General features: G+C 38.8%; 1 protein-coding gene across 1 annotated transcript in view; it reads right to left on the reverse strand.

Annotated features, from left to right (window-relative positions):
- Positions 1 to 23495, reverse strand: part of LOC104599597 (vesicle-fusing ATPase-like) — a 133869-nt gene that overhangs the window by 14661 nt on the left and 95713 nt on the right. The window contains exons 13-18 of the mRNA XM_010262210.2: positions 3959 to 4169; positions 1855 to 1986; positions 1727 to 1787; positions 1572 to 1631; positions 1271 to 1329; positions 1074 to 1161 (exon numbers count right to left, since the gene is read on the reverse strand). Coding sequence (XP_010260512.1) covers positions 1074 to 1161; positions 1271 to 1329; positions 1572 to 1631; positions 1727 to 1787; positions 1855 to 1986; positions 3959 to 4169 — 611 coding nt within the window. The remainder of the gene's footprint in view (positions 1 to 1073; positions 1162 to 1270; positions 1330 to 1571; positions 1632 to 1726; positions 1788 to 1854; positions 1987 to 3958; positions 4170 to 23495) is intronic.

The following is a 23495-nucleotide window of genomic DNA, read 5'->3' on the forward strand; positions in this document are numbered from 1 at the left end:
AATTCAGTCAAAAACTAGTTCTTAGTTCAGTTCAGACTCACAGTTCAGTCAAAAATTTTAAAACCTTAGTCCAGCCACAGTTCTAGGCACAAAAAAAAAAATCTTTTTCTCACATAGTATAATCAAATCTGATCACACAACATCACAGTTCTGGGCTCATGACCAAGAGGGGAGAGGAAGAATCACCACGTCAACTAGAAATCCCTTTTCTTTGATTCCATCACCAATGAACAAAGAAAGCAACTGGAGAAAGGAAAAGACCGATCGTACTAATCCTAAGACTTGATCTGTCACTCTAGTACCATGTTTTCTTGGTAAACACGCAGCAGGATCTCAGAATAGTGAGAGAAGAGAGAAGAGAGAAAAGAGAAAAAAAAGGTTTTAGAGAGAAAAACATCAGTTGGCGGTGCCAGCCTTTTTGATTGATATTTATATTACGGCGACCACTCAAATAATAAAATATAAAATTACATATTTGCCCTTGCGGCACTAAACTAAAGTAAGACTAACTTGTTCAACTTGTATAATGCTAAATATCTTACATCCCCACAGTGGCCTAATCACACTAGCAAGCCCATTCTCCAATACAGTTCCCCTCAAGGGATTAAGTAGGAAGAAACACTGTTAGCCCCTTCTTTAGCTAGCCTGTCTGCTAGATGATTTGCAGACCTTTTAACCAGTTAAAACTCACATTCAGATCCTCATCTGAGAATCTAATTTCCCTCAACATGTGTCTAAACATCCAGGGGTGATGTGATTACCCTACTGGAAAACTGGTGGTACTTGTTCCAACCAAAGAGCTATCTTAGTAGAAAAGAGAACTTCTGTGAAACATATTTTAAATAGAACTCTAAATTGCAGTTTTCAAGGTCTACAAGGTGCATGGAACAGTGACATCTCCACTACCACCTGAACATTACAAGGTTGCCTTGAGGTGCTGAAACCTGGGAACGCTTTGCAGTACTGAGACAGTCTTGCCACTCAAGCCTCCATGAAATTTAGTTCTATCCACATACTTAATCTATTAATTGTCTCTGGGATTGTCAACAAGGAAAAGAAGCAGAAGGGAAAACCTTTGGAGGGAGTCGTTTGAGGAAGACCAATAACGTCTGAGAAATCAAATTTGAAAAACGAGGTCCAATTGGAACATACTCCAACAACCTGCATCATGTATTGATATGACTGACCGTTGAGCTTAAAAATTTAACACAAAGAGGAAGAAAAGAAAAATAGATAATTATGAAAGCTACAGTTTCAAATCAGGAATTACCTTTCAATGTCATCAAGTATGATAATGCTCAATGGTGATTTGTATGCATCCTCAAACACCTGTGAAGAATATCTGATCATAAATGGGTTTAAGCTTTTCCAAACAAGATTTTTTAAGGCTGATCATCTAAACAGAAATGAAAGTAAGACAAATCAATGATATGTTCTATACAAGATTTCTTCTTCTACAATTGAAGCAACCCAGAAGATTGCACAAGTCATTCTTCTTACTTGAGATGAATCAGTAATTTTTCCTAGATCCATTGAAGAAGGTTTAGAAAATTAAGGTTAATATAACAGACCTTGACAATCAGAGCACATTTAGTGCTTTCGCTAAGACCGATCATCGTTTCTGCAGATATCTGCACTCACACAGAGACATTCGAAGTCAAAACCAAGAAAAGGAAAAGGAGGTTCAAATAAATTCAATAAATACTCAAAATGCGAAGGAGCTTACTATCTTGACATAGGGGAAATCACTGGCAATGCCAATAGTAGCTGCCATTGCAGTCTTGCCACTGTTCAAATTAAAGGTTTAGAATTGTGACAAAAAGAAAACATATATGAAGAAGCAAGAAGACATACCTCCCACTTGGGCCTTCCAGAAGGCAAGTAACTAGTGGGCTTCCTCTGCTAACTTTAACTTGCTCTACCAGTAACATAGCTCTATCCTGGATGTGCTTATGCCGCTCACCACAGTCCACCACACCATTAAGTCTGCATGTTACAGTTAGTTTAAATCAGGTGGCCAATGATATTTATGTAATGAAGCTGATCTGGACAGGAGATGAAAGCATGAACTGAAAATGCATTCTATAACCCTACTATCAGCAATTGGTCTTGATTTGCATGCTAGCCTAATTAATGGTGTTGTTTGAGAAAGACTTGAATACCATGCGAAGATCTTTCTTATTCTCTATCTTCTCCATCAATCACTGATGTAAAGAGAGTTATGTTCCACAGGAGAATCTCCGAAGCATAAAACTAGACTGATTTTCTAACTTTTCTTTTTTATGTCTTAGTCTTTTTTAAGGGTGTCAATGGACCGGTTTGGGTTGAAAATCAATTTGGATGGATTGGACGGACCAATAAGACATATTGGATTGGACCAATCTGGTCCAAAATATTTATTAGATTGGATTGGACTTGGTCCATCTGTAATAAATTTATATTGGATTGGGTTGGATTAAGCTAATATCTGGTCCATTGATATAAGATAAGAACATAGATGTCAATGGACCAGGTTTGGGTTGAAACCGATTTAAATCAGAACGAATTTGAACAGATTGAACAGTCCAGACATTGAATTGGACCGGTCCAAAATGGTCCAAGATATTCATTGGATTAGATTGGACCTGGTCCATCTATAATGGGCTCACATTGGACTGGATTGGATTGGACCAAATCCAGTCCAACTGACACCCCTAGTCTTTGTTCAATCATTTGGAGGGAGAGGAATTCCCACATTTTCAAAGGCATGGTGTCTGATCACATTGCTCTGATTGGAAAGATTGAGAGAGTTCATTGGATCTTGATTTTCAAGGAACTTGAGAACTTTTACCATGACCACTTCAGGAATCAACAGAAAGACATTTTATTCAACTTTTCTTTTGATGTATAGAAAGTAGAGAAAATATACATGCAAATGTATGGTCATGGTTTTATCTCATTACCCAGTAGAGCTCTTGTATTGCTGGGGCTAGTCACTCTTTTTTTAGATTTAGTAAATATAATACCATAGCTTACCATTTATCAAAAAATTATTATGTCTCTTATGCATAACCCCAGGATAATTGCTGCAACTTTCTGTCGTCTTTTAACCTTGTATGTAGGTATGATGTTGCCTTCATTTTCTCAGCATTTCCATAGTCCCAATGATCTTGTTGGAGAGCTTTGAAAGATAAGAAAAGTCAAGCTCTTATACATTTCCAGAAACCTATTGAGATAGCATCTAATCATGAAGTTTTTCTTTCAACTCTAATTCTAAGGTGCTATAAAATTAATAGATTATTAATAAACTATCATGCTTATAGTAACACGAACTATATTAGCTGTGATATTCTTAACCATTTTGCAAGTATTTGCATGAAACAATCCAAGGAAAAATATCTCGGGTAGCTATTGCCTAAGGATAACCTTGAATGTTGACTCCTAAGATACACTATGGATTTCCATTACTAAGTTTTCTATGCAGAATTTTACAGTTAAATCTTTCAGCGTAACATTCATCCTATGTGGAACATCAGATATACAAAATTCAAGCTTAGATGCAGATTAACTTTTTATATTGAGGACCTGGTACAATAGGATTCAAATGAGTTACAGAGTTGTAGCACGATTATGGAGGAAGACCTTAGCATATTGATTCAAATGAGTTACAGGAGTCGGACTATAATAAGACAATTGTTTTGGTTTGGATACAGGAGTCAAGTCTGTAATCAGACAAACTCAAATTTTGTACATCAAGGTAAAAGAAAACATTATCTTAATGTTTAGATGAATGTCCTGACTGAAAAAAGGTTTAAATGAATGCCAAAATTCCAATCGATTAATTTTTTAAGAAATATGTTTGAAACCAAAGATAGTCAAATCCTAAGCCGGGATCGGTTCAACCATCCAAAGATAAAGAAATTTTAAAACAAGATGCATTTTTATACTAAAAAGGAAAAAAGTTGCATATGAAATCTACCTGCATCGTTCAAGATTATCAGTGGATGCTCCAAATGCAGGAACAATTTCCTGGAGTGCATGAAGAAGATCATCCATTGTAATTTTTATATTCTCCTCTTCTATGGGCTTGGTAAGATCATCTAAGCTTAGTTGTCGGTTCAAGGCAAATGATGCTGCACTTTTCACAAGACCTTCAAGTTCTGCACCACTATAATTCTTTGTCCGTGCAGCTGCATGCAGAGGAACAATCTTTGATGAGGCATCAAAATAGTTACCTATCTAAAAGCAATTTCAGCCCATTCTCTGTGTCTGGTGCTCTATTGTAGCTCACCAATTCTTGTTAAACCTTTACCAGGATCATACTATTACAAATGAGAGAGGGAGAGAGAGGAGTGGACTCAAATCATAACCACTTGGTTCCAACATGGCTGGCATTTGGTAAATAAAATCAGCAGAATCAAATTGAAAAGAAAAAAGAACATTTCATTTACAGCATTTTTAATTTATATTATATACTAGGCAAACTTAGCAAAACATGTACTGGTACATGTATGTGTTGAGCCTTATTCAAGGCAATAATGGAAGGAAAAATTTAGCAATATGACATTATCCCTTTTCTATTTTTTTTTCCTATTTTCGTTTGATTGGTAATAGATCAGATGCTTCACTAATATAGAATGGAAAAAGCACAGAAAATACACAGAATGCTCTTGAACTTCATACCTAACCTAAGGATTGTACATAAAAAAAAAAGAAAAAATAAGATCAGCCTCTTGGCGGCTTACCCTCGTTATCATACAAAACCAAGTCTCAATAGTCTCCATTAACCAGGGAAAGAGGTCTCCCAGTACATTTCCTTTATTATTCTACCCTTTCTGGCAAAAGAGTAAGCCAGAGAAGTACCATAAGAAACTGATACAATTTATAGATGGTGATACAACAATTGTAAATTCTTTCTTTATTAATGACAAGTTGACAATAAGAAAGAGAGGAGGGTTCAGTCCAAGAAAAAAGAGTGCAACCCCAAAAGCCCAGTACAAAAAAAAAAAAAAAAAAAAAATCAATGAGGACACAATTCATATGGGATATTATTTGACATACCAGTCTAAAAAATAAGGTGCCTCAAACACTGCAATCTGGTGCATCCTGTGGGACCAGTGATGTGTCAGTGTTAGTTTTAAACTCTATGTTCGGCATGATGTAACAAATCTAGTGCTACATCATAAAAAGACAGTTTTTACCATAACAACTCCACATTAAATAACCCCATCGTATGATGTTGGCATTACCTTGCTAGTTGCTATACCCTGCAATATCACATTTATCCAACCCTCAAGACCACTTCTGGAAAAGACTGACAACCTTCTGTTCTAAAGTTCCTTTCTTAAAATGGATTTTTAAACCCATGAGAATAGTAGACTACTCAACAGGCTGAAGCCCACAAGCCCTTTTGATAGCCAGATTTCTTTTCTTTTCTTTTTTCTTTCTTTTGAAAAAGTAGAGTATTGATTATGATTTACGACTATAGTCCATGTAAGATGCTTTTGTCTATAAAGCATGTCTATTTGTTGCCTACGCAATGAGCCTCCAAAACACCTAAGTGGTAGCTTGGGCAATGCTTTAACTATATGGCCTATCTGTCTATACAGCATGCCAATCTGTCGGTTGAAGAAGTCCCTATATGGCCTCAATTAGGCTCCCCGGGCATGGTTTGAGAGATTTCTGGATGTTGTTGTTGGTGCATATATAAACAGAGTACTTCAGATCACTTTCTCTTTGTTCGTCAAAGATATCAAAGAATCACAATTCTTCTATTGTATGTCGATGATATGTTATTGACTAGAAATGATGAGGATGGAATTCAGGAACTCAAATCTCTTCTTTATAATTCCTTTCGTATAATTCAGGAACTCAAATCTCTTCTAAGATAGGGTAACTTGCTTCTTGATGCTACTTGATAACTTTGCATTTTGATGCCTTAAGGGCATCATTTCAAGGATATTTTCGGCTTTAGAATAGTCAAAGTATGCAATTTTCTTAGTTAAATTCAATGTTGTGACCTCTGAGGATCTCCGTGCAAATTCTGTGGAAAATTGGAGAAGTTACATGGCTGAAATGCAATTTTTGGGAAGCTGGTGTGAAGTCTAACTGAGAAAGGGGGTGTTTTTGTGAAAAACTGAGAATAGGAGGGCGCTTTCTATCTGCTAAACCCAGAATGGCGCCCCTCCTACTGTATTAGCATGCTTCCCTCTCCTTAGCAAACCCTAGGGTGCCTTTTAACCTATTTTTTTCCTCCTTATCAAACCTTAGCTGCCCCCAGCTCTTTAATCTCCACCCTTGACTTCTTCTAATCTCCACCACTCATTCTAGGGCACTCTTTTTGTAGCTTTTAAACCCTAGGGCGCTACCTAACTGTTAATCCTCACTATTCAGCCCCTAACCTCTAGATCTCAGTCCTCAATTCCACCTTCTATCTCAACCATCCACTCTAGGGCGCCACCCACCTCTTTTAATCTCCACCTTTCAGCCCTAGGTGCCTCAATCTCCACCATCTATTTCTGGGCGCCCAAATCTCAGCCCTACATAATATTGGGTGCCCTCTCCTTTTATTCTCAGCCTTAGGATCACCCCAAAACCATCCTAACTCTCCATTAGAAACCCTAGGGCGCCCATATCTTTGCTAAAACCCAGCTTCCGCCCCCTTCTTTCTCTCTAATCCCAATTGTATCCACCCTTCTCTATAAAATGACCCAAAGGCTCCTGAGAAAGGGTTGGATTCTGCCCCCAGGTAAGACGAAAGGCTGATCTTGAGAAGTTCAAGGGTAGAGGAAGAGGAAGACGCCTAGGCAAGAGGAGGGGTTATTAAATTTCGAATTACAAAAAAAAAATAAAAAAATATAAAAAATATAAAAATATATAATTAATATTTTAAAAATTTTGCATTTGCATCCCACCATTTAGGGTTTCATATTCTTGGGCATGCATCATATAGGTTTATTTAATTGCTGAAATTATTTTGTTAGTAGTGAATGTGCTATTTTTTTTTTATTTTAATTGTTTCTTGTGCTTAGTTTATTTTATTCTTTTATGTTATCTTGCCGAATTGCATTTTAGAAATAATTGTTCATGAGTTGTAATTAATTGCATTCATTTTGTTTGATTGTTTTTGTTTCGTTAATCCATTTAAGGGCACCCAACTTAAATAAGATAAGGTGAGGATTTCATCACCACTCCTTGGCCCAAAAATCACCACCTTTCACGTGTAGTTTACCCTAAACCCTAATTTAAAATTTGGATAGCAAGATCCTTTAGGGAAGTCTCACACTTGGTTCAAAGGTGTGCTGAATTCTAGGAAAGCTTGTAATTACTTTCCATAACCGGCAGTTGGTGTCCAAGGAAAGAGGTTAAATGGCTACGACTAAGCGGGCTTTTGGTTACTTAATTAGGTCCTTGCAAGAGCAAGGAGAGCCTCCCACATCCCTACTTCTTTACTTGGCTAACCAAAGGAAGTGGTGTAATTCCAAGTGAACCTAAGAGGATTCACATTGGTTGAACCACTAGTTTAGGAAACCTTAGGTCGCCCTAGGTCGTGTGGTTGATTTGCTTGCATTTTTTTAAATTCAAATTTTCAAATTTGAATTTGAATTTTAGGAATTTAAATTTAAAAATCTGAATTTGAATTTAAATTTCAAATTTCAAAAAAAAAAAGAAAATCAAAAATTAAAAAAAATCCAAATTTCAAAAATTTAAATTTCAAATTTCAAATAAAAAAATAATAAAAAAAAATAAAAAAAGAGAAAATTAAAAATTCAAATTTGAGTTTAAATTTCTGAATTTAAATTTCAAAATCTAAATTTGAAAAAAAAAGAAGAAAAAGTGGGTTAAAACAAAATGAATTCAATGGTCGAAGTTTGTGGAATGAGAAACTACTTCCAACCTGAGTCACAAATAGATTGGAACCATGTGTCTCGACAACTAGACAAGATTAATGGGATGGCCCACAAAATTGACCAAGTCCTTGCATGTCGTCAACAATTTAGCCCATACCCAACCTTGTCATCCTATTCAACATGTTCCATCTATGCAAGCCTGGCCCATCATGTTAGCCAGTGCCCTGCAGCGGGCCCATGTCAACCAGTCATTCCAGACCAAGTACATGCGGCCAACAAATTTTTCCAACCCAATGCTAACCCATTCTTTAGCCCATATAACCCAGGGTGGGAAAATCATCCCAACTTCACCTACAAGGCCCAAGTCTAAGAAACCCCCTGCTAGATGTGCACTCTCAATGGTCTAAAGCCTAGACTCATTGGGAGTACAATGATTTCCCTGGGATTCAATCGGCTCAACCATGTCAAACCTACACACAATCCCAAAAACAATACCATCCATCTAACTCCATGGCCCAGTAATTTCAAAGGCCACAAGTATAGAATCAATTCCAACAGATGTACCCTAGGAACCAACCAGTTCAAGCTTATCAGACTTACCCACAACCTCCTCAAGCCCGTACAATAGATGACCAATTCATGCAGCTTCAGCAGCTGATCCTAAATCAGTAGCAGCCCATCGATAGATTAGAGAGCCAAATAGGATAGCTGGCAGAAGCCAAGAAAACCTAGGGCAACTACCAAATCAACCGGTTGTGAGCCCTAGAAATTAGCCACCGGGTTTTACTCCACAACAAATTCAACTACCTCTTAAGAACCCTCAGCCTGAAAATACCAAGGCTTTACAACCTTAAGGAGTGGGAGGATTTTAGTGGACTCGTGTGAAAAAAAAAGAGAGTTAGTGAAAAGGAGCAAGAAGACCCTAAGTTGGGGGGAGAAGAAGAAGGAAAGGAAAATTTAGAAGATGAGCCTTTAGCAAACCAACCTGTGGTCCCCTTTCCAACTGCACTCACAATCGGACCATTGCGAAAGAAGAAAGAGACTCGTAATGAGGAGAGCAGGGAAGTCCATATTAACTTCCCTCTCCTCGACACGATCCAACATGTCCCAATGACCTATGCCAAGTTCTTGAAAGAGCTATGTACTCAAATGATGGAGCCACAATCGGCCCCAGAAAAAATGATTCTCTCGACAGATGTTAGTGTAGCTCTCCTAAACCAATTTCCTCGACAAATGAAAGATCCTGGTGCTCCTCTCATAAGCTGTGTCAACTCTGGAATCACCTTCGATCGAGCCCTATAGGATCTTGGGGCCAGTACAAATCTGCTTCTGTCCATTTATGATAGGTTTAGGATCGGCAAGTTAAAACCTACCCTGGTAATTCTACAACTCGCTGATTGGTCAGTCAAAACTCCTCGAAGTGTTATTGAGGATGTCATTGTCAGGGTATAGGGTTGTCACTTCACAGTGGATTTTATCGTTCTAGACATGACCCCAACCGAGGAACTGAACCATATCCTGATAATCTTAAGATGCCTATTTCTAGCAACAACTAATACAAACTATAAATCGGGAAAAATGGACATTTCATTAGGGGAGAAGAAAGTCTGGTTAAACATTTTTAGTGGCTCTAATTATCCAAACCTAGGGGAAGATGAGTGCAAGGTGGATATAGTGGACGATCTTTTAGATGCCCTGCCTACCCCTTGGTTAACCCTGTCGGTCAGAAGATGAAAGTGAGTCAGAGAGTTTAGATGAAGAAAGTGTGTGAATGTGTCGGGCTGAAGACGTTAAACTTAGCGCTTGTTGGGAGGAAACCCCATGTAATTTTTCAGTTACTTTTAGGATTAGAGTTTTTCTTTTCTTGATTCGAGATCAAGTGGCAGACCTTGAACCCCTCAAGAAAACCCTATTGATTGTTCCCTTTGGCCCAAGTCCTTTTTGCATCAATCTAGTCATGCCATTGGGGACAACGACACTAAAGTTGGGGGGTGAGGAAAGAGAGAGAAAAAAATGATGAAAAGCTAAGCCTTTAGAAATGCCCAAACTGAAAAAGAGATTCCCAAACTGAAAAAGTTGAGGAAACTGATAAAAGAATATTGAATTTTGTAAAAATTGGTAGCAAGTGATAGGAGTAAAAATTGGTTTTATTTGAATATTGTCGAAACCGTTTAGAAATTGAAAAATACTTTCAAGTTTGCCCCTATAAAGATAAGAAGAGAAAGATTGAGAAATTAGACAAAAATTCTACAAATTGTTAGAAACAATGGACTACCCTAAACAATGTTTGCAAAAAAAAAAAAAGAAAAAAAAGACAGAATAAAAGGTCAATGGACACCCTAGACTTAGTAATCTGGTCTCTTCACCTACGTCAAGTGTCGAGATTCACGTCAAACAGAAAAGGGAATGCCAAAGACAATCACCTAACACTTAGTAACCGAGTCTCTTCACCTAAGGCAAGTGTCGATATTTAGGTCAAACGGTGGAAGGTAACAATAGAAGTAAGTGTGCAAATCAAGTTCAGGGGTAGAAATCCATTGTCAAAAAAATGATAAGAAGAATACGTGTCTGATTTTAAAAATCAATCTCAGCTTATCAAGACAGTCTGCAAATGGAATGGTATATAAGATTTTTAAGCTAAGTTTCTGCAATATTCAAAGTAAGACAGTTTTACCCATAAAGCCCAATACCGATGATCTATACAAAGTTTGAGAATGCTGGAATCAAGATGCTTGACTAATTCTGTTGGGGATGATCTTGAGATGGGAAGGATCTCTATGCTCAGTGTAATTTTAAGACTGCATTGGTAAGGGACTAACAATAGTTAAGTTAGGGGGTGTGATAACTCTACATTTTGATGCCTTAAGGGCATCATTTCAGGGGTATTTTTGGCCTTAGAATAGTCAAAGTATGCCATTTTCCCAGTTAAATTCAATGTTGTGACCTCTGAGGGTTTCCATGCAAATTCTATTGAAAACTGGGGAAGTTACATGGCTAAAATGCAATTTTTGGGAAGCTGGTGTGAAGTCTAGTTGAGAGAGGGGTGTTTTTGTGAAAAACTGAGAACAGGAGGGTGCCTCCTATCTGCTAAACCCAAAATGGCGCCCCTCCTACTGTATTAACATGCTCCCCTCTCCTTAGCAAACCCTAGGGCACCTTTTAACCTATTCTTTTCCTCCTTAGCAAACCCTAGCCGCCCCCAACTGTTTAATCTCCACCCTCCACTCCTTCTAATCTTCATCACTCATTCTAGGGCATTCTTTTTGTAGTTTTTAAACCCTAGGGTGCCACCTAACTAATAATATTCACCATTCAGCCCCTAACCACTAGATCTCAGCCCTCTATTCCATCTTTTATCTCAGCCATCCATTCTAGGGTGCCACCCACCTCTTTTAATCTCCACTTTTCATCCCTAGGCTTCTCAATCTCCACCATCTATTTTTGGGCACCCAAATCTCAGCCCTACATAATATTGGGTGCCCTCTCATTCTATTCTCAGCCATAGGATCACCCTAAAACCATCCTAACCCTCCATTAGAAACCCTAGGGCGCCCATATCTTTGCTAAAACCCAGCTGCCGCCCCTTCTTTCTCTCTAATCCCAATTGTATCCACCCTTCTCTATAAAAAGGACCCAAAGGCTCTTGAGAAATTGTTGGATTTTGCCCCCAGGTAAAACGGAAGGCTGATCTTGAGAAGTTCAAGGGTAGAGGAAGAGAAGGACACCCAAGCAAGAGGAGGGGTTCCTCCTACTTGCAGTTCACCAACACCACTACTGCCACCTCTGGAATTGGATCCCAACCACTTTTACTTTATTTTAGTTTTAATTTATGTTCTTTTAATTCTAGTTTCCTTATTTTCTTTCTGCAATTTATTTTCATCCTGTTTGATCTTCGTTTTCTTTTCTGCAAATCTGCAATTCAGCCAGGTAAGACGGAAGGCCTAGCTCGAGAAGTTCGAGGGTTAAAGGAGAGATCCGGAGACTGCTACCTCTGATTGGATTACAAATTTTTATTTCATTTCTTTCGTTTATTTATTTATGTTTTTGCACGTTTAACTTTCAGTACCGTTCAAATTCTATATTTTTTTTCAGTTTAATTAATTAACTTTTATATTTCTACACTTCCCTCTTGTGTTCTTTTGTCCGGATTTAAGTACGTATTAATTTTTCCCTCGCTTCCCTGTGGATATGACCTGTTCTCATCATTTTACTGCATTTGTATTGTTTGAGAATCAAAAAATTTTTTATAAATATTAAACTGGTGTTCCGAAGTGATTAACGACACGCTTCCGGACACACCACTACTCAATATCAGCAACTTGTTGGTTCTCTCATTTATCTCACTATGACCCATACAAACATCTCTCATGTGGTTCAGGTTGTGAACCAATTTGTTTCATCTCTTTGTCTACCCTACATGATTGTTGTACATCGAATTATTTTTTATGTTTGTGGTACTTTATCTCAAGGACTATTCTTTTCTTCCTATTCTCCTATTTAGTTGAGGGCCTATGCTGACGTAGATTGGGCAAGTTGTCCTGACACCAGACGATCTACCTCAGGGCGGTGTGACTTTATGGGAGACTCCCTCATTTCTTAGAAATGCAAGAAACAACAGATAGTTTGTAAGTCATCTACAAAGGCCGGATATAGGTCCATGTCTTCTGTCTACAATGAGATAGTTTGGCTCCAGTGTCTCCTTGCTGATCTTGGTGTCCATCTTCTCATTCCTATTCTTCTCTATGTTGATAACACTAGTGTCATAAAGATTGTATCCAATCCAGTGTTCCATGAGAGGACTAAACATATTGAAGTGGACTATCACTTCATTAGAGACTTGTTTCTTCCCAGCTCCATCTCTCTTCCTCATGTAGCTTCAAACTTGCAGATTGTTGATATATTTACAAAGCCCATGACAAGATCTAGACATCTATTTCTTGTGGACAAACTGATGCTTATGTTCCGGAATCAATTTGAGGGGGAATGCAAAGAAACTTGATGTATTGTATTACTATAGTCCCTGTTGTACATAGTCTCGATCTTTCTTGTTCTTTTTATATTTTTTTGTATTTCTATTTCAGCCCCTCTAAGGGCTCTTTTGTATTTTCCTATTTTATCTTCTAGTCCTCCAAGGACTCTTTTGTAATTCTTAATATTATTTAATATATATGGCTCTTTCTCTCCTCTCCCTCGAATTGGTTTAGTGCCAATTCTGTCATGTAGTTTTGAATCTTAAGGTTTACAAAACAACTTCAAAATGTATTTTTTTGTCTATAACCTTAGTTTCTTATCTATGTTTAATGGTTTGGAACAAGCTAATAATTTAAAAAGGTGTGCCTATTCTCCTTTTATAATCTCACAAAATATCATTCTATATTTGGTTGACTGACATTTCCACCAACACTATACTTTAAACTTTGCATATAAGTCAGCCATTGAGAATCCTAATTAATATTACCATGGAAGTCCAAGTTCCCACAACAGAAATACAAGGCAGTTGAAACATATCCCCCCCCCCCAACCTCCAAAAGGTAGTATGAGAAGTAGCCCTCCCCTTTTGTACAAGATATTGATATAGATGAGCTTCTCATTCACGGACCACTTCAAGGATCATACAATCAACCAAATCCTCACTTTCACTGTTTCACATGAACAAAGGCTTCAGCCTCTTATGACCTAGTTAAAGGATAAAAGATGATAAATAAGAAACAATGTCAAGTTCCATCTTCTCATGTAAGGTACTTTACTATCATTCGATACTAATCTCTTTTTATAGATAAAACAAATAAATTTAATATCAAGTTTGGAACTAAAAAGAGAATATGATAATTTTCTATGAAAATTAAAAAGTGATTACAATGTATGAATTTAGCAAAACAACTCTATGCGAATTCTTTCCAAAACTTGACCAATACCAATCCTGGTAAAAGACATTCTAGAAAAAAATGCTTTTGAGACTACACTTAAATTTTATCATTTCTTATGAACAAATTCTAAAGAGAATTTTATGCTCGAAAAGGGGTTACTGAACAATTATAACTCCCTGACAGTATTGTTAGAGTCGGCTGTTGAGGGGTAGTATAGTCAATTTATATTGTTTTATATGCTGATGTAGCTACAAGTAGATCATAAGTTAAGTGATGTGTCCCACACTTAAGTGAGGGCACAATAGACTTTGTGCAATGTTTTAGAAAGCTATAAATAGAATTGGCCAACTAGAGAGAGAACTCTCTTGTTCGAACGAATTTTTGTTTCTCTTCTTCTCTTTTTCTCTTTCTCTTAATCTTTCTTCAATATTTATTTCTATTCATTATTTCTAACTTTATCATGGTATCTGAGCCAATATAATCTAGTTTAGATCAACCTAGTTTTCTCCTTTTCAGCACCTATCCTCCTAGGTTTTTGCAGCTTCCTCACTACCGATAGGAGATTCACAGAGAGGCTAAAAAGGAGTGATCATTTCTTTGTTATGGAGGTTTCCATGCCTCCAATGGGTGGTGTTGTGGCTGTTTTGTGTGGTTGGTAGAAAACCCTCTATTTGATTTGAAGAGGGCTGATTTCAGTGGTGTAGTTGAATGACAACACAAGTCTGATTTGCGGGGGGTTCAAATAGGTAGGTTACATGAGTGTTAATAAAGAGGAATAGATTTCGATGTGTTGCAAAACCTAATACTATGAATCTTAGGTGTATTTTGGTGGTTTATGGTGCTAAAAGTGGGAGACAGCAATGGTGTTGTTGTTGAAAGTGGTGAAAAAAAAGTTAGTGTTGTGGCTGAAACTTGTGACAGTAAGTACTCTAACAAAAAAAAGTTGTTGGGGTGTAGTATGTGACTCTTTAATGAAGTGGAGTGACAGATTAGTGATAGTTTCTTTTTTTTGGTAGCCATGGGAGACAATAGTGAAGGCATGTCTAGTGTAATGGCTCCCTCTAATTATCTGAATGTGTAGAAGATATCTATCAAACTAAATGGTAAGAATTATGTGCCTTGGGCTATATCTGTTGATGTTTTTCTCAAAGCTAAGAAGAAAGTGAAACATGCGAAGGAAGATAAACCTGTTAGACAGTGTATGCCCTTAGCTCCAATCAGATTGATGTACTTGATGACATTTATTGTAAATGAATAAAAGTACATAATTGATTCAAGTGTTTTTGTATGTTTCTGTGTAATACCCTTAAACTGGACACCTATGAGACTCGTGTTAGTTTAGAATCTTCACAGTCGTTGGATAGATCTGGGGAGATTTATCATGTCAAGGCTAACATTGGTGTGCTGCCAAGTTGGTTAGGGTGGCTTGTCTCAGCTACCAGGGTGAGACCTGAGGTGTATGCAGTGTGGGTTTTCTTGAAACCCTGAACTTGACCAAAATTCTAGTATTGCCCTAGACCTTGGAGATCGATGGGCAAAACTGGAATGTTACACCTGACCCCTAGACTCGATTATGATACTGCACTAGGTGCCGGATTGGGCTATCTTTGATGTGTCAATCAGTGAGATCCTTAGAGGGGTCAAAACCTAGGTATGTTGGGACAGTCCAAGAATTCATCTGAGTGGGTGATCATAGTGACAAGATTAGCCCCTTTTTCGGACAAAGTGAATGATCGGGGATGCACTCTCTCTGATGGAAACCAAAACTGCCGGCAGTTGATTTTAATCGTTGAAATTTGTTTTACAGAATATATATATATATATATATATATATATAATGGTTTCAAAATGTTTGCAAAAGGTTTTAATTCCTGGGATCCACGTGAGTAGAGAGTGCAACACTGTTCCTTGTAGTCGAGGGAGAGGTCATCTCTTGTCGGGCAATGTTTGATCATTATGGGCTGAGAGGTTAAGTATAAGACCATTGAGGGTAATACCTGATGGGCTAATCTTGCATCTGTCCATAGTCCTTGGGTTTTCATAAGGTGGTTGGACCCAAGGAACATTTAGTGTAAATGTTGGGCCCATTAAGTGTCCACAGTGACGGACTCAGGGGTTCACTGTCTTCTACAGTGAATTCGGCCAGGCCTTGTAACAAAGGCTGAGCTGAACCCATGTGACTGATGTATAGATGCCAACTGGGCAGCAAGTTAAGAGGTTAAGTGAGCACATAAACTTAATGGGCCTAAAGCCCAACTCGAACTGGGCTTAAGTTAGTTAATTAAAAGGAGGCAAGATAGGATTTATAATCTGGTTAGGATTAGCTAAAGGATAAGATAAGTCTTATCCATTCAAGAGTCTAGATCCAAATATCTGATTTGGATTAAGGAACTCTCTCCTAATTGGATTAGGAGGCTGATCCTAAGAAGGCTATAAATAAAGGGGGGTGAAATCCTCAGTAATACACACCACAACAATCTGCAAAGTTCTTCCCTGTTCTTTCCGCCCCTACCTAGTTCGATCTCCACTTGTGGGAGTGATCAAGAATTGTTTTTGATCTTTCTTCTTGGTAGAAGAAGCAATTTGAAGTCGTGCTCACCAGCCCTCTATTTCATTCTTGCTGAAGAATCCAGTTCTTGCTAAAGAGCTGTCCTGCTGATCCTGCTTCACCACACACTATGTCATTTTCAGTGGAAGCGGGTTTTGGTTTTCTCCTTGGGCATGAACACCTTCATTGGGAGTTTCTACTACTTTGTATCAGGTATATCCCTCTCCCCCCTTTTGGTTTCAGATCTGGTTCGGTTTGGTTCAAGATTGATCCTTGAAAATGCAGTTTTCTGAAATAGGGAATGCGGTTCCCAGATGGGAGAGAGAGAAATTTTTGAAAATTTGCCCTACCTTTCTGCAGGGTTCAGCCATCCATGTGATGGATATCTCATCCCTTTAAAACCCTCAAATGATTCTCAAGGATACAATGAGTAGGAGCAAGAGGATGCATAGATTATGACATGGTTATGGAATAGTATGGAACCAAAGATCAGCGTGAACTTTATGTTCTTAGATACAACCAAGGAGGTTTGGGATCATGCAAAGAAGCTTTATTCTGGACAAGACAACACAACTAAGGTTTACCTACTGTACCAAGAGTATTTTAATCAGCAATAGGGTAATCAAAGTCTTGAGGAATATTATGCTAGTATGAGAAATCTTTGAAATGAGTTGAATGTGTACCACCCCCTTACATCTTATGTCAAGATTCAACAACAACAGAGAGAGCAGTTGGATGCCACTAGATTATTAGTAGGGTTAAAGTCTAAATATGAACTAGTGAGAACTCCACTAATAATCTAGTGACATCCAACTAATAATCTAGTGAAGAGGTGTTTGCCCGTCTCTAGAGGATCTTGATTGGACCTACGGAGAACTCCACTATATCAGATAGGTTTTCATTTGCAATCACAAGTGGGGGAGGTCATGGAGGTAGAGGAGGAGCCTAAGAGGTTCGAACTAGTCGTGGTGGTGGTTTTGGACCCATATACAGTTGTGGTGGTGGTCGTATTGGAGGTTGAGATTCAAGGGGAGCTCGTGGCAGAGGACGTTGTAATGGTTCGAGGAGGTGTACACATTGTGGTATGGAGGGACATACTATCAATTGTTGTTATAATCTACATGGCCCACTTTTGGGCAAATCATGTAGTGACTACTAGTGGTGGTTTGAGACAGGAAACGCAACAAACTGATTAGATACCCCTTACATCTGTGGATGCCACCGGAAAGGAGATGATGAGTGTCCCACGTGATGAGTATGAGCAGTTTATTCAGGCTATATCTCAGCAAAACTTGCACACTCAGGTATGGCTTGTCTGGCCTCTAAACCTTCCCACTGGATTATAGATTTTGGAGCTTCCGATCATATGATTGGGACTCTAGGTGTATTTTCCTCCCCTTCTCAGTCCTCCATATCACATTCTATTACTCTTGATAATGGTTTCACATCTTCCATATATGGTGTTGTTAATGTTGTCATAGATTCATTATCCCTATCCTCAGTTTTGTATGTTACCAAGTTTCCCTTTAACCTTAAGTTTGTTAGTAAATTGACCAAGTCTCTTAATTGCTCTATCACTTTTTACCCTTCATCTTGTGTTTTTCAGGATCTCAAGACAGTGATGAAGATTGGTGAAGGACATGAAGCTGGTGGGCTGTATTATCTTGATGGAGGTGGTTCGAAAATAGCCCTTTAGACATCTCTTTCTCCTCTTTAGTGGCACTACAGACTTGCTCATCCGCCCCTCAAAGTATTTAAGTTAATTGTTTTGTCATTGAGTCGTCTTTCTACTTTGGATTGTGAGTCATGCCAGTTTGGGAAATGTCAACGTGTTCCCTTTAGTCCTAGGGTTGATAGTCATGTGTCGAGTCCTTTTTCTTTAGTCCATTCATTCTGCTGGGGTCCAAATAGATTAGTGTCATATAATGGTTGCATGTACTTTGTAATTTTTGTTGATGATTATTCAAGGATGACATGGCTTTACCTTATGAAAGAAATGAGTGAATTGTTTACCATTTTTCAAAAATTTTATGCTAAGATTTGCAATCAATTTGGCGTACACATTAAGATTCTTCATTTTGATAATGGCCGAGAATACTTTTATACATCGTTTCTGGAATATTTGGAATAACATGGCATTATCCATCAAAAACCTCATGTACCTACACCCCTCAACAAAATGGGGTGGCTGAAAGAACCGCCACCTTTTGAAAACTACTTGGTCCCTTTTGCACCATATGAATGTTTCCAAACATGTAGTAGTATCAACAGTATGGAGAAAAGGTTTGTGGAAGCAGGAAGATGGAGAAGAAATTTGAAGGTTGAAGCTAAGGTTTTCCTATTTGAGGAAGAGAAAGGTAAAGGAAAGCTGAGTTTGAAGATAAGGGAAGCAAGGAGGGCTATGGCTGAGTTTGTGGAAGGAGCTAGTTTGAAAGTTAAGTAAAATAACAGTTAAGAGCTTGCAGTTGATGAAGGTAAGAAATATATTGTTGAGAGTAGAAAGAATGTGAATGGGTGGTACATAGCTCTGGCTGAGTTTTTTGGTGGAGGAAAGAAACGGCTGGATTGTTTTCCAGCAGGACAACAAAATCAAGGGTGGATGGATGTGAGTAAGGTGCTTCAGGAATTTTTGCTCCGTTGAGTAACAAGAACAAAGGAGAGTTCAGGAAAGGAAGATGGAGTGGTTGAGAGAGATACTTTAACTGGAAACGTGGAGCAGGGATCTGCAATCTTAGCAAAAGCCAATGATCAATGCAGGGTTTCAGATTACTCGAAGAAGGAAAAGTAGGAGAACAAATTTATAGTAGAGGTAGGGATGAAGAATGTTGAATGGAGGAGAATTGCAGATTATTTAATATTAAACCTGAAACTGAAACATGAGTTTATCGTGACTCCCTTTGATAAATGTAAAGTTGTAGTTGATTTTGGGGAGAACAAAGTAGACCTCTTGGCTGTCAACTTCCAGACTAATTTAGGGACTGTCACAATATTCAAATGGAATCCCCTCTCTAATGCCAAGAACTTCTCGATTGAAGATGGGGTTCTGATACAGATAATAGGGCTGCCATTCTGTGGCTATTCTTCTCAGTTGAGTGAGGCTTGAAGATATACCAAGAAAGGTGGAGATTAGAGTGGAGGGAGAGTTTTCATGTTTGGCTGGCTGACTTCCTCCATTGAAGCAAGCTTGTGGAAGGAAGCAAGAATGGAGGGAAGAGAACAGGTGGAGGAAGAAGCTGTACGTGGAGGAAGAAGATTGGAAGTTTCAAAATAATCTGGGTCTTACACTAAAACGGGCCAACAAGTTTTGTGGAGTCATAAAAACAAGGGGCTTTTGGAAAGTTAGAGGCTTAAAACACAAGAAACCCCCTTGACATGTAGCAGATCTTTTGCATAGGTGGTTGGGAACAATGCCACAAAAAGTTTTAAGGTTGGGGAGGGGAATAAAGAAGAGGCAAGTATTAAGAAGCCAACTTTTGGGCCAAGAAAGAAACTGGGTGAACTGAGGGTGGGTCGAGATGGTGGGCCTAATATTCAAGTGGGGTCCGACAAGAGTGCTGAGCCCGTGGACCCTCTTATTTCTCCTGGGCCAAGGGAGAGAAAATCTTATTCAGTTGGGCCCATTTTTAAGCCCATTTCTAAGAGAAGGTCACATGATCACTTAACTCTACACGTGACCAAAGGGAGGTCACATGATCACTTAATGCAGCACGCGAGCAGTGGAAGGGAACTTTTGATAGACGATGTTAATCATCTATCATCTTCATCCTTGAGCTCTTCTGCTTGTTCTCAAAAGGTAGGGCAGAGTCAACACTCAAGTTGTTCCCTACAGTGGATCCCAACGAAGAGGCTGAATCAGATGTCGCCTGAGATAAAGAATCCAAGAAGCATCAAGCGTTTTGTGTTAGAAAGGTTAAAATCTAGTGTTTGGCCTGGAGAAGAAAGTAGTAGTGACGAAGACTTTGAGTCAGATGGAGCCTCGAGTCTGGGTAGTCTCGATCTGTGCGCAAAACAAAACTTGTTAGAAACAGGAAGCTTGAATACAGAGGTTCTATTCTTAGAAGAAGAGGGGACTATTGTGGACTATTACAAGGAATAAAGAAGTACAGGAGGCACTGCAAATGCTGGAAAGATCCCTCTATCTCAAGCTGAGGAAGTCATCGTAATCTCTTAGGGCACTTGGGATTTAAATGGAAAAACACAACCCTCTCTATTGAACTTGGATAAGGGTGAGCTAGAAAGGGGAGTACTGGATTCGGGTCATCAAGGGAGTAAGTTAGGCGTTGCTGTTAACTTTACCATGAACACTCTACAAAAGTTCCCTTGTAAGGAAATGACACCAGACTCGGTTGTTCTTGGCAAACAACCTAGTCCTAGCTTTCCGTATGCGTTCCCTAACCAATCAGGTATGAATGCCAATTTGTTTGTGGATACTAACCAGTGTACTATGCCCGAAACAGATGTACCAGCATCCCATCCAAAAGCTACGACAAAAGTATGCTTAGAGGTGGAAGAAGGGAGAGTTGGGGAAGGGAATTGTGAAGAAAAGAATGGAGAATTGGATGATGCTTGGAGATTGATTTGCACAGAGTTTGAGTTACTCAAACAAAATGAAGGATATATGGATGGGCTCAATGAAGTGGTCATGGGTAGGGGAAAGGAAGGGGATGACCCTGTTAGAGGAGAAGTTCAGACCTCATTAGTGGAAGTTTTTGGTGAGGGGGATCAGGCTGATTCAAGGCCTGAAAGGAGTGAATAGGTGGAAACATGTAATAAGAAGAGGGAGGAAAAAAGAAAAAGAAAAGAACAAAAGGTCAGAGGTGGATAGATTAATTTGTGACATAGAAGGGAACTTAGAGTTTAGAGGAGTAGGATGGACGTCAGCCCCATCTTAGAGAGCCTCAGGGGGGATTGTCACACTTTGGAAAGATGATGTAGTAGAGGTAGTGGAGGAGTTAATAGGGAGATTCTTAGTTTCCATCAAATTTAAGAATGTAGAGGATGACTTCCCTTGGGTGTTAACTAATGTCTATAGTCCCAATAATTATAGAGAAAGGAATGACATGTGGGAGGAGCTGTCTTCAATTCAGGGTTTAAGGGAAGGTCCATGGTTCTTAGGAGGGCATTTTAATGTGATAAGATTTTCTGAAGAAACTAATAACTCCCAACAAACCATCACAACTAGCTTGGGAAATTGTTGATTGTGAGTTAAAGGAGATCCCATTATTGCAAGCTCGATTTACTTGGTCTAATTTACAGGAAGTTCCCTTGTGGTCGAAGTTGGACAGATTTATCTTTAATGTTGATTGGGAGAACTATTGGGGGAACTTGGTGTCTAGAGTTTTGCCTAGGGTGATCTCGGATCATTGTCCTATTAGAATAGGTGTGGAAGATTTCATTAATGGTCCTAGACCCTTTAGGTTTGAAAACATGTGGCTGACCCACCCGGGTTTTGTGAATAAAGTAAAACTTTGATGGAATGAGGAATTGAGGGGGATAAAATGGAAAGGGGTAAGATTTCATAAGAAACTGCAGAGGATAAGAGCCAAAATAAAAGATTGGAATTAGGAACATTTTGCAAGACTTGAGGAGCAAAAAGTAAATCTAATCTCTAGGATAGAAGAGTTGGATGAAAGAGAGGCCCAATCTAGAATGGAGGAGGGGGAGAGAGTTCTGAGGGGACAGTTGAAGAAGGACCTAGAAGTGGTCCTGCTGAGGGAAGAAATAAGCTGGAGGCAGAAATCAAGGCATAGATGGATTAAGGAAGGTGATGGGAATACTAAGTTTTTTCATGATATAGTAGCAAATGGTAGGAGGAGAAAAAATTTTGTGTCTAAGTTAGAGGTAGGGGGAGGAATTCACTAACCAGGATGATATTGCCTGGAAGTTTATGGAACATTTCAAATCGATTTATAGAAGACCCTTGTAAGAAAGGATGGAAATTGAAGGTGTTGATTGGCCAAGGTTGGAGGAAGAACAGGTTAGATGGTTGGAAAGAAACTTTGAGGAAGAAGAGATTAGGAAGGCATTGTGTTTGATGGACAGATCCAAAGCTCTAGGATCAGATGGTTTTACAATGGCTTTTTACTAGGATTGTTGGGAGGTGATAAAAGGTGATCTTTATGAGGTTCTTAATGAGTTTGCAAAGAAGCATATAGTCAGCCGAGGCATTAATTCCACATTCTTGGCCCTAGTTCCAAAGAAAGTTGATGCTCTTCATCCTAAAGATTTTAGGCCAATTAGTTTGGTGACTAGTATAATCTTGGTCAAGGTCCTATCTTTGAGGATTAAAGAAATCCTTCCCTCCATTAAAAGCATATGACTTGGTGGACTGGCAGTTCCTACTAGAGGTTATGAGGAAGTGTGGGTTTGAGGAAAGATGGTATAGTTGGATTACTGGTGGTGTTATCTCTTGTCACCATTCCATCCTAGTAAACGGGGTGGTGAGGGATTCTTTTCCAGCTAGTAGGGGTATTAGACAAGGGGACCCACTTTCACCCTTCCTCTTTACCTTGGTAGCTGATGTGTTCAGTCGAATTATCACTAGGGCTGATAGGGAAGGGGTTGGAGAGTAGGCACAAACCGATTTCTAGTCACTCACCTTTAGTTTGCAGATGACCTGATGATCTTTTGTGAGGGAGGATTCAGTGAAAATGTGGAAAATTTGAAAGAATTGATTACAGTTTTTGAAGGAGGTTGAGGTGATTGCAGGTTGTCTTGAGTGCTCAATTTCCTCCTGGCCTTTGTCTTACTTAGGGCTTCCGATGGAAGAAAATTCTAGGGAGAGTAGGTTCTAGACCCCAATCTTGGAGAAGTTAGAAAAGAGATTAGCTGTGTGGAAGAAAAATTATACCCTCATGAATCTACCTACCTATTGTCTCTTTGTCTTTAGTATACCGTCTAGGGAAGCAAAGAAATTGGAAAAATTGATGAGAGATTTTGTGGGAACTGAGAGAAGGTAAAAAAGATCATTTAATTAATTGGGGGGGTTATGGGTAGAAGCAAAGAGGAAGGAGGATTAGGGCTCGGGAATGCGCTTGAAAAGAACTCAACTCTATTTGGGAAGTGGCTGTGGAGGTTGCCTTTGGAGTGGGATAGACTCTGGCATGAAGTAGTGAAGAGTATTTATGGATGTTTAGAGAGTGGTTGGAATGCTGTTGCATCAAGGAGGGCTAACCTAGCCACACCTTGGAAATCAATTCACAAAATTCTTCCACAATTCCTCAATCGTGTCAGGTATGATGCTTGTTCAAG

This window comes from Nelumbo nucifera, chromosome 1 (assembly GCF_055504915.1).
Source record: "Nelumbo nucifera cultivar China Antique chromosome 1, China Antique-T2T, whole genome shotgun sequence".
Lineage (NCBI taxonomy): Eukaryota > Viridiplantae > Streptophyta > Magnoliopsida > Proteales > Nelumbonaceae > Nelumbo > Nelumbo nucifera.